Source organism: Alligator sinensis, unplaced genomic scaffold (assembly GCF_000455745.1).
Source record: "Alligator sinensis unplaced genomic scaffold, ASM45574v1 scaffold558_1, whole genome shotgun sequence".
Lineage (NCBI taxonomy): Eukaryota > Metazoa > Chordata > Crocodylia > Alligatoridae > Alligator > Alligator sinensis.
Window position 1 is genome coordinate 102,766 of NW_005842792.1, and position 12,198 is coordinate 114,963.

At 45.1% G+C, this 12,198-nt stretch overlaps 1 protein-coding gene across 5 annotated transcripts in view; it reads left to right on the plus strand.

Moving 5' to 3' along the window:
• The first annotated feature begins 6 nt into the window (after window positions 1-6).
• Window positions 7-12,198, plus strand: part of EFCAB7 (EF-hand calcium binding domain 7) — a 46,051-nt gene continuing 33,859 nt past the window's right edge. For 2 of the 5 annotated variants that reach the window (XM_006035049.3, XM_025191182.1), the window contains exons 1-2: window positions 7-698; window positions 5,337-5,515. In XM_006035049.3, the coding sequence (XP_006035111.1) occupies window positions 5,338-5,515 (178 nt within the window). In that variant the 5' untranslated portion in view covers window positions 7-698; window position 5,337. The remainder of the gene's footprint in view (window positions 699-5,336; window positions 5,516-12,198) is intronic. The other 3 variants (XM_025191181.1, XM_006035048.3, XM_025191183.1) reach the window with 3 other exon arrangements.

Below are 12,198 nucleotides of genomic sequence, written 5' to 3' on the forward strand. Positions count from 1 at the left end.
GCGGGGCCCGGAGCCACCGCCTCAGCTTCGCTCCGCTCCGCTGAGCCCGCCCCCACCCCGGCTGGGCTGGACACGAGCGCTGCCGACCCCGGCTCCGCCGTGCCGGTCGGACGTTTCTCCTCCTCCTCCGCGGCGGCGGGAGCGCAGGTGCGAGCTGCGCAGGGCGGCATCGCGGTCACCACCGTTATCGGGCAGGCGGCCCGGCCCGGTGCTACCGATAGGGGCTCGCTCCCTGATAAGCGATGATTTCCCGTTGCCTCCCCGCTGCACTAGGCCGGTGTAACTCCACAAGGTGCCAGTGATTGAGGCCTGGGGAGTAGGAGTCCCGCAGAGGAACCTACCTGCCTACCCACCCACCCACGGCCTTGCGGCTGATGTATTTATTATCCCCGAGTAGATGTGCAAAGTCAACACCGGGGACAACCGGCCCTTAGACCCGCAGGACCAGACGATTTAGTGCCCATCTAAAAATCTTCATCGCTTTTGCTAAGGGAGGAAGCTGATGGTCATGTTTGCTGGCCATTTACGAGCACGAGGTGTTGAATCATTTCAGTTATTACAACAAGAAACCGGTTTCAGGGGGCCCCGCTCCGTGCAGCGCTGTCGCCCTTCGCGGTCCCGAATCTTGCACAAAGTTGATGCTCCAGCTTGCTTGTAAACTCGCGAGCCGCGCTCTGGGCCCGATGGGAGCCGCTCGCGTGAGTACAGCGAAGCGCGTGCTGGTTTTCTAGGCAGACGAGGCTCTTTGGGTGAATCCGATTTCTTTTGTTTTGTTTTTTAAGTGTGTGAAGGGTTGAGCGTCATGTGGAGAAAGTGGAACCGCTATCGGTGGGAAGCTGCAGTTTGAAAAACACAATTTCTCTGGATCGGAGTTTTAGCACCGGAGAAAATTAGGGTATTGATTTAAAAGCAATTGTGCTATTCTTCTTAAATAGTGGTTGCCCAAAAAGTATGTTTTCACATTAGAGTTTCTCTGTGAACTGATTAATCGCCTACCAAATTCTAGCTGCTGGATTTTGAGACTTGAGATGTTGAAGGATAAAGCAGGAATAAAAACCACGCGGTGACTTTACCGTATAATCTTGCAACTTGCTGTTGTTTGTTTTAAAAATTCTTCTAATACAGCAAGTTTCTAGCAGCCAGAAGCTTGGAAAAAGCTATCCGGATGTTAGAGTATGCCAACATTTTATATCTACATTTAATTGCAGTATTTATCTTGTTATCGTTGTTCCCATGCTTATTTCTTTACCAACCCAGCTCAGCATTTTCTACACTTGTGTGTGACATCTTGTCTTAAACCGGTTAACTTTTTTTCACTCTGACATTGCTTTATTCTTTCTTTGTATACCAATACTCAGAATTGGGTGGTGGGTATTTTTCCTCATTGAGCTTTTTAAAATGTTGCTTTTAGGCCTGTGCAGTGTCACTGAGGTCAGTAAGAGCCTAGGACTATAAGGGTCCCCCTTGGTATGAATCTTGGACCTTAGTCTGTGATTGAATTCTGATGAGTTCTGAACACTCCAGCCTTAATTCTGGGTTTTTTCCTTCTAGGACATTAGCATCTGGGTTTTCATCTTTTTTAGAATAGCTGAGCAATTATCTCACAGTGAGATACTTTATTAGTTGATTACAGGGGAAAAGCTGTTCATTTCTTTGTGTTTTAAGGAGTTATTTAAAGATTGGTGAAAAAGAATGTTTCACATATTGCCACTAGCAAGTTTTAAAACATCAGAGGCTACAAGTTGCTCCCATATTTTTACTGCTGTAAGGTGAGTTGAATCGGCAATAGTAACAGTGTAAAACTGAGGAAAAAACATAGTTCAGACAAGCCCAGAAGGAGTGGCTCTCAACCTTTACAAGCCTGCTGACCCCCTTAGCTCCAGGATGATTCACATGAACTCCAGGACACAGTACTGTGGAACGGGAAATTTTGTGGTATAACAGCTTTATTGAGACCCTGTGTCAGTTATCCAGGCTGTGAATGATACTTCCTGAATATGAAGTGGTTTTAGCATGGCACTGTGCCCAAGATGATTACTGTATTTTCTCAAATATATCAGGCCCCAAAGTGTACACCTAGTTTTTGAAAGGCAGAATAAAGAAATTATTTTTCCAGAGTTATGGCTTCATAGAGCAGGGACAGAGCCCTTCAGTTGACACAACCTCTTTTTTACTGTATAACTAAAGTTGAATGCCTAGCTGCTGCTGAAGACTGGTCTCTGTGGATGGATCTGTGATTTTGAAAAGAGATAAAGGGACTGTGCAATAGACCAGGAGCTTGCAGCAAAATTGCCTTAAAAAAGGTTAGCATGATTAACAGAACATCAAGACTGTTAAAAGGAGAGAGGGTTGTTGGTTGTAGCTGTGTTGATCTAAGGCCTTAGGCAGGCAAGGTTCTTTGGGCAGATGTGATATCTTTTATTAGACCAACTAAATAGTTGGGAGAAAGTTATTTGCAAGTTTGGGGGCACAAACCCTTCTTCAGGCATTGGGAGAATGCCACTGTTGTGTTCTCCAAGATAGAAAAGAAGCTGAAGTATAACAAGAAGTCTGTGAAAATGTAAATGAGTGGAAGTTTGTACGACAAAGGGTAGAGATGGGCGGTGGGGAGGGAAGGGATGGAAATGTGTGAAGGAATGTTAGTGGTCAGCTTGAGGCAGGTTACCTGGTGTCATGCAGGTTGTAATGTTGTACCTGCCTGTACCAGGTTGTACCTGGTGTCAGGCAGATGTCAAGCAGGTTGTAATGTGTCATAAATCCAATGTCTATATTAAGTCTATGATTTTTTGTATCTGGTAAATTTATGAAGTGAAGTTCATAGGATCGTCTACGAAAGGTGTTTTGTAATTTGCCTTAGAGGATTAGAACTGAGCGATCAGAGAGGGAGTGATGGTCTTGTGAGAAGTGGGCACCCACAGGTAATTGGATATTTTTGTCTTTGATGGATTTTTGGTGTGCGTTCATTCTGGTGCACAGTTGTTGTTTGCTTTCTCCTTCATATTTTCCGTCGAGGCATTTGGTGTACTGGATGAGATGTATTACGCTTCTGGAGGTGCAGGTGTAAGATCCAGGAATGGTCATGGTTCTGTTGTGGGGTGTAGTGATTGTGAGACTGGTGGAGATGTGTTGGCAGGTTTTACATCTCTTATCCTGGCATGGTCTGGATCCATTTGTTGTGGTTTGGGTCATAGGGAGTTTGCTTCTTGTGATGGGGTTAGTGAGGTTTGGTTCTTGTTTAAAGGCTAGGATGGGTGGTTCTGGAAAGATCTCTTTAAGAATTGGGTCTTCTTCTAGTAGACATGATCATTAACACCTGTAGATTGAAGAACAATGAGCCAGTAAGGCACTTGACTCCCACAGCTGCTGCAATCTGGAGCAGGAGTCTAATCAGAGTGCTCCCAACAGAGTCAGAAAATCAGCTTCCCCACTTAATACATGCACCCCAATTTTGGGGAACTGATTCTGGGGAGAAAGGTGCATGTTTGTATGCAGAGGCAAATGAAGGTGTACTGGGGCCCTGGGCAAGCACAAACTTGGAGGCCCCCTCTCCACAGGCACATGCCCATCTCTTCTCCCTGCTCCCTGCCCTAGCTACAGCTGATTGCACGTACAGGCACATGCACTCTACTTACTTTCTCTGCACACGCACACACTTTCCCCTCAAAAGGCCTCCCCTCTCCCCCACTCGATCATCACATGGAGGCACCCCCCAGCTGCAAACTGCCTGTGGTTCAATCTCACTCCCCACCCAGCCCCTGTTACACTGACCTGCAGGGAGCTGCTGCAGGCTGGGCTGGGAGCGCCACACCATGTCTCTGTGGGTGGGCACTGGGAGGAGTGGCTGTGGGGAGCTAAGATGAATCTTGGGGGGCTATGACCCCCAAGGCCCTCCCAGCACTGCTGCCCGCAAAGGCGCAATGTGGCGCTCCTGGCCTGGCCCAGTTGCCCCCCTCCTCCCCTGCCAGGTAGGGCACTGCTCTCCCAGCCTGGCTTGGCCCAGTCCCCTCCAGACACGGAGGCACCCAGCCCACTCCCCCTTCCCCAGGCGCAGCATGGCTCTCCCGGGCTGATCCCAGCACTGCCCCCTGTGCCCACGTTTCCAGCGCCCAGGGAAACAAATGTGAAAGCTACAGTTTTAAACTTGGCGCCAAAAATGGGCGCAGTTTAAAACTGCGGCTTTCACTTCCCTGCTGATGAGGATCCCGGGGCCAGGGCTCCAAATTGGTAGGGGCCCCTGGGCTCATGCCCAGCTGGCCTGTGCATTTATCTGCCTATGGTTATATGCAAGAAAATATTGCAGCTCTGCTCCTCAGGATGGCTGGCTGGGTAAAGCAGTGCAGCTTCTCAGAACAACGCCTGGTACCACGGGAATGTTTATAATAGGGGGAGACTGTTGCAACAAGGGAAGTTTAGGTTACATATTAGGAAAAACTTTCTCACCAGGAGGGTAGTAAAACACTGGGACAGGTTACCGAAAGAGGTTGTGAAATCTCTGTCCTTGCAGGTTTTTTAAGACCCAGTTAGACAAAGCCTTGGCTGAGATGATCTAGTTGGAGATGGTCCTCCCTTACTAGATGTGACCTCCTGAGGTCCCCTCCAACCCTAATTTTTTATAATTCTATGACTGGTTGATTCCTTCCTGGAACCCACCCCCATATTTTCCCTTGTGGTCCCCTGACTTCAAAGCCACCACCCTAGAGCATTGGTTCTCAACATTTTCAGACTCAAGGCACCCTGGAAAATGCCAGCTGTCTGTTTTTACTTTTTTCTTCGCTACCAAAAAACAATAAAGCAATTCTTGTTTCAAAGATCTTTGAAAGACCACAACAGATCAGAATGTTTTTGACACTATTGATTTCTATTTGAAATTTCAGGGTTTATATTGTGAATTGTATGTAGGCCTTTGCACACCTAATATTGTGTGTCCCCCTGTACCACCCTTAAAAGGATTTAATGGCATGCTGTTAAAGAATTGCTGCCCTAGAGACTTAATTCTGATCTTGAATGTCAAAGCAATCATTGAAAAGTTTATTGTGTTTGAACTTGGTAGAGATGCATCATGGCCGACTGTTCAGGACACTAAATAATATTATCCTATTTTCTATTAATAAAGAGTAAATAATAATTAATAATGATTAGCATTTATATATTTGTAATTCATGGATCTCAGAGCATTTTACAAAGATGGATGAATATCATTATTCCAAAGATGGAATAGAAAACAGGGGAAACGTGCACAAAAAAGTTAAGTGGATCTGTGAGGTCAGATCAGAAAAATACTTAAAACACTGTGAAAGCAAAGAACCAGACACTAAATATATTTGTATTCTTCACAGAATGGCGAGCAATACGGGAAGTAATCCATTCCTTCCCAGCCAGAAAGCCATGGCCTCAGAAAGTCCTCGAGCAAAGAAATCTGAAGAAGAGACATTTTATGTGAACTGCAGAGCAGCTTATCTAACTGTTTTTAAAAGCAGCTTAGAAAACATTAAATCAAAGGAACAACTCTGTTTAGGTAATGGGTTGGAGTTTTTGTTTTTATTTCATGTAGTGTGTGAAGATTATAGAAGATTTGCCAAACAGGCAATATTTCACTGGTAGAAATAACCTGATGCATAATGGAAATAGCACAATAGATGTTTTAACAATTTGAGCAGTTTTGGGTGAGATTGAGGTCTTCAAGTATCAGTGGCTGAATATTTTTTATATACGTTTTTTAAGGTTTTTCTCTGTTATAAACCATGCAGTGGTTTCCTTTTTATTACTTTTCCTCCATATTTTTCTTTTCCCTCAAATCTTTAAACTATATTTGTAGGTATTGGATGGCACCTAGAACTAGGAACATTATATAGAGCCTCTCATCTCTAAATCACTAGTCTGAATGAGCAAAAGTCAATACCAGCTGACAACTACTGGGGGACCTAAGTGAGTTGTTTAACAACACCAAGTTTGATGGTGGCATTCTTGCTTTACTTGAAGAGGGCCTAGATACTTCTTTGAGATTGTGACATATTGCAATAAATTGTTTCTGTCTCTCTGACAAGTGATAAAGTGAGTTGATCTCTGTTCAGTTTCTAGTGGACAAGTGTCCCCAGCACAGAAAATCACCATGGCAACTGGCATTAATTGGCACAGTGGTTTGCAGTCTCATCAGTGAAGCTGTAAAATGAGTCATGGTGATTAACCTACCTTTCCCTCCCTAGAGAGGGTCCCCCAGATCAGGGTTGAGACTCATTGTCCATGTGGTGGGTCAAAAGCTTTCCTTGTCCTTCAGCTGACATTGAAGAGCTTGCTTAATTTTTTGAAGTCTAAATGCACACGAAGTTAAAACACCAGTTTCTTGCAGTTCAAATTAGGAGTTCTATTTTTCCTAGTATTATTCCATATGTGTGATTAGGTGATAGCCCTGTCAAGAGTTCAACAGAAAAAAATCCTCTGCATATATTTTAAATTTTTTTTGATGAGCACAGTTATTCATAGAAGATATAGACGCTTGAATCATGATTATGATACTTGAAAAATCTTGAAAAATCTTGAAATAAAGTGATGATGCTTAAAAATGTTTTGAAATAAAAATAAATGGAAATTTCACAGCTGCTGGATGGATCTATGAAATGACCAATATACTCAAGATTTTTTTTATATACACAACAAAAAGAATGGTCAATTTACTTACAGTATTTTAATTAGTTACTAATCCTGTTAAATAGTATGTGGGATAAGATGAACAGTTCCAGCAAGAAAAACACAAAGCAAATGCAGTGCCAATGATGCCCTCTTTTTTTCCAGATTTGTCACTGGTCTAGCAAATACTTGAAATTTTTTTCTTAAAACCCCAGTATCCCTTCATGAAAGAAATTTGACATGTTGTCTGCAATAGGAATTCAAGAAGTCCTTCCCAGTCTTATGTTCCACCTGAAATCTTTCTATTAAATGAGAATCTGTTTGCTTTTTTAAAATGAAAGTTTTTAGTCCTCTTGACTAGGGAGAAAAACTTGAAAATGTCAGGCTCAGAAATGGAAGGGAAAGACAAAGAACCCAAACGTATTATATTTTTAAAAATCACATAAATAGTAAGTTAATCTTGTGATTTTGGGGGACCTGAGCATTTAGGACTGGCAGTATTCCAGTGTTTCTTGTTAAAGACCTACTGTTAGAGTATGGTGTCAGAAAGTGGTATATTTATTACATAAATCATGCAGCATTGTAATCACAGAAGCAGCAACAAAGTAAATAGAAGAGTACTCGCACACCATCTAATCGCACACTTTAGTCATAACACCATTACATTTTTGTATAACATAAGATTTGCTATCTATACACTTTAACTTCTGTTTTAATCTCTGTACCATCTTTACCTCCAACACACAAGGTCAACCAGGAATGTAGCTGACATAAATTGATGTATGCTTGTTGTGCTACACAGTTTCAGATTCACATCTTTCCCAGTGCCTGAAACGGTATTCTCACTAGCAAACAGTCTTAGGCAGGCTTTTAAATCTATGCTAGAATCCCTTTCATAAAATCTCAATGATGGTTTTGGATAATCTGGACTTTAAAATAGGGGTGTGAATAAATTAATGTAATTTATATGTTTTGTGTCTTTCATCTCTATCCATATGCTACTTGGGCACATAGCAAGTGGCTGGGCACTTTGGTTTCAAGGTCAGCTAAGAAAGTGCAGTGACTGATTCAGGCTCCAGTCTTCTCAGAGTTGTGTGTGAACTGATTTTCCTTTTAAGTCCATAAGCATTAAGAGTCATAGGCTCTTGTTAATGTTTAGAAAGAATTCTGGCAAGGAATCAAATGATGGAGGGGGTGGGGTGCAAGGGGAGAATCAGTGTTGAAGTATCTATGGTTACATGATGTTTGGCTAACAACACAAATTGCACTGTTCATCTAGACCAGTGGTTCTCAACCTTCTTGTACTTGAAGCACCTTCGGGGGGGCCGGGGGAATCAGCTTCCACCAGTGCACACACCCCAGGAGGGCACAGGGTGGGTGCATGCCCCCAGATCTGTGCAGGGCATGGGTGGGGTGGGCTGCAGCTGTGGGCTGGGGCTGTGCCAGGCTCTTCCTGGTACATGGCGAGGGCAGTTGGGCTGGAGCCACCCTCGAGGTGGGCAGTGGAGGCCCTGGCTACAGGGGAGCTATGGCAAAATTTGGGGTAGCTGCAGCCTCTTCTATAGCCCCCCTCCCAGCACTGCCACCTTTTGCAGCCTGGCCCGGTCCCCACCTTGAAGAGCCCAGCCCCAGCTTGCAGCTGCAACCTGCTCTGCCTCGCCCCATGCAGATCTGGGGCCACCCCTCCCCCCCCATGTTCTCCCAGAGTGCACACAGAGGCAGGAGCCATCCACCCCTTCCCCACACCCTCCAGACAAGCCACAGCTCTGTCCCATGCCCCACCCCCCCCTGCCCCAGCCCCACTCCCTCCCTCACTGTGGGAGGCGTTGATCTTCCCCCTCGCACCCTTTTCCCTCCCCCCACCCCTTCCACCACAACAGAGTTACCAGCTGGATTTAGCTGTATCGGAAATCGAATCAGTATTGGCCAATATGCCTCCTTAAAAATTGGCTATCAGTATCAGCCACCAAAATCTCTATCGGTACACCCCTAGTTTATCTACTTATCTGCTAATCTCCTGACACCATGCAGCAGTGTGACAGGCTCACAACCACAGTACCAGCCAGTAGGCGTACCCCATCTCCTGGGCCACTTAGAACCTGGGTCTATTCACCCACCACAACTTGTTGTTTTACTGGGTTTTACCTCTGGAAGTGGTGCTTGTTGGCACTGGATTTAAGACCCAGAGACCTTGTTCTGGGTGGACCCAAAACCCTCAGACCAACCACGACCTCTTCCTTCGATAATAGGCAAATGTTATTGATACACCATGATAGCAGGTATGGAATTGTTTGCATTATTCTTATCTACCAGACCCAGGGTTCACAGAGTTAAGGTACATCTGGCCAGTACATGAGCTTCACTCTGCAGTTCTCTCTTTAATGTCATATGTCAGCAGCCTTGAGGTTGGAGGCCAAGGTCCTTTCTCCCCTTCCCCCGCCCCGCACCCAGTGGGGTGGGTGAGATGTGCTGGTGGTGTGACCTCTGTCCATACTGGCCTCGGGTTCCTGTCTTGGGGACACTTTGGTGCTCCGAAATTCTTCCTTCTGTATTCTTTGTCTCTTCTGATCACTCTTCATCTCTGGGCATCACTGATTGGTCTCCCTGTGGTTGTCATACTGTCCACGTTTTGTCCTGTCAGCATATTTCTTTGTTTCACAAGCCCATCACATACATACATCCTAATTTGGGCTTTACGGTCTCTCCTAATTTGGTCTGTTCCTCAAAACAGGAAATCCCAAGGGCTCTGCAATTGGGCACTATAACCTGGTGCCACCTTATGTTCTGGAACAGTGTGGTACATGTCTTCAATTTCCCAGCCTGTGTGTCTGCTTGCTGCTTGTCTGTTAGATACAGTGGGCCTTAAGGAAACTTGTAACAAGCAGGCTTTTTAAAAATCAGTTAACTCTTGCCATTGCCCTGGACCATTGTTGTAATGCATATCTACTTTACCTACAAGCCAGTTCTGAAAAGCAAACCTCTAAATACCATTTTCTAGCCATCAGTACTCAGTGGCTCCTGTAGGACCCAGGGCACGCCTTCTGTGGGGCTTCTCTTCTACTCCCCACGCATTTCCACTTGGCTGTTTAGGATCAGCCTGGATGATGCTCAGATACAGTGATGGGGCCCTCTCCTCCTGTGTTAAGGTGAGGTGATCATAAAAGCTGCACGGGTTCTGGCTCTGGTCCTGTATGCTTGGAAAAATTACAACATAATGACAATTCAACTAAAATACCTCAGTGCAGTGGGCGGGGCAACAATGCCCCTGCACCCAGTGTTTTCCTTCAGCATGTGGGGGGTGTCAGTGTCTGGTGCACCCTTCTCCCACAGACTCTTTAAGTTAGCAATACCCCTTTCTGGGCTGGGTTCTGTCCAGCCAAGTACAGTAATGCTGCAGGACATGCCCCACTGAGCCTGCACAATGCTCGCAGTTCTGCCAGTCCCCCACCAGGGTGCTCTGGGTCCATAGACACTTGGCTGGGATGTGCGGTTCTAGGGGGCTCCGTGCTGGGTTCTCCCCTTGGCAAGCTCCCGTAGTGCCCACTGCGCCACCCTCTCCCGACCCCAGTTGACCTGCATATTTCTACAGGGATAATCATGGGTGTTGGAGAGTGGTGTTCGGTCTGGGCCACTCAGGCCACCAGGTGTGGCAGTCAAGTTGGCACTTGTTTGGATCCCCGGTGCCCCATGGGCAATCAGGGCTTCCAGGGATCTTACAGGGAACTTAGCCCTGGGAAAACAACTAGCTTCCTGATGGTTATATAGCATGTATCTGGGTCCTCCCCAGGTGTGCCTCAACACACTGCCCCTCCAGGCATGCTGGCCCTAGAAAGATACTCTGGGTCGCATCCGGCTGTAGAGAGAGCATCCAACTCTGCTGCCAGCACTCCCACATGCCCTGGCTCCACTGTGGGGCTTCCTTTAAGCCCGGAGCCTTCAGGTGCCAGACCAACCGGCAGAGCTCCTTCCGGCCACGTGGTGCCAGCTGACTCGCCCACAGACCAGCCACATGGATGCTGGAGCTGCAGTGTGTAGGGCTGGATCCTGTCACAAGCATCCTTCAGAGGATCTGGTGGTACCCCAGGGTGCCACAGCACCTTGATTGAAAGTCACTGATTCTGATCCTGTAAAACTGACTTGGCAGGAGTTGTGCTTACTCATGGAGTGTCCTCTAATGCAGCATTTCTCAATTTGTGGGTCATGACCCAAAAATGGGTCACAAGAGTACATGATCCAAAAATGGATCAGCAAACTTAAAAAATGGATTCTCCTTTAAAGGAGAAAAATGTAGGAAACTGTGGGTTTCCCCTTTCAGGCTGCTGGAGTTCCAGCCTGCAAAGGGCTGCTTAGGGTTGGGGGGAGTGGGAGGAAGTCAATCAGGCAGGGGTCGGGGCCATTGATGTTTACAAATGGGTCCTGGTATAAAAAGGTTCAGAACCGCTACTCTAATACTGTGCATCAGAATGCTGCTTCAGGTATCAGCAGTATCCTCAAGGAAATGTAAGCAAAAATTTTGGTCTAAACAAACTTCCAAAAATATAAACTGGGGGACAGGAGAACCATTTGTAGCAAATACTGACCTCTCTGCAACCATAAATCATGGCAGAACATGCCAGAACTTTGCCATATATGTAAGGGAAAACTTTAAATGTAAGTGAATGTTGTGATCGTGAACATTGTTAGATTGACAGTCCAGGAGACTGGGTTATTCGCATAACAATTGTAGAGAATATTTGTTCTTTTTCAGCTGACCTTGTAACTGATATGTGCGCACAATTGTGTCAAAGTGACACATGGATAAAGATGTAAGCTTTCCTCTCTTTTCCATGGAGGAACCACGTTGGCTCAGGGAAAAGGCAGAAACTTCTATTCTTTTTAGTATTGCATCCAGTATTAGTAGCAAAAGTATTCATTGAGAGTTCTTTGGGGACATTTTTGATGATATGGATACCCAACTGATAATTGTTATGATACCACCAACTCATTTCATATGGGCTACTGAATAGCTCTTGGTTAGTAAAGACTCAGTCATGGGAATCTCTAAAAAGCAAACTGCTATCTTAGCTGGAGAGGAAAGATTCCATTAATGTTCCTAAGCCATCTAATTATATAATTTTAAGGTATCTTTTCTTAGGCAGCATGTTTGATTTTAGCTCCAGTTCAAGATTTTATCTTCTTCATATTGTACACTGACGAATGCCTAGTGTAAATAAAGATTTTCTAGACTAGCTAGAAATGGTATATTTGACTTTTGTCCCTGTCATGTTCAGGACCAGTGTGACATTAGCTGTTGATTTTTTTTTTAAAAAACAGAGTACATTTAAATGATCAACACATCTTTTTTGAAATGCATGATAATTTCAGTTATCTTAATTTAGAGAAATTACATTAAAATTATTTAAGGTAGCTTCTGTGCTGAGGGCTTGAACTAACTCACATTCAGGTTAGTGAACAGACTTGCACTGACTTCGGCTGATCTGCCCATGAATAGGTTTTATGAAAAACAGGCTGCTAATATTAAAGCCAGTGTATTATACACAATGGATCAGATCCTACACTTGTCATGAGGGAAAG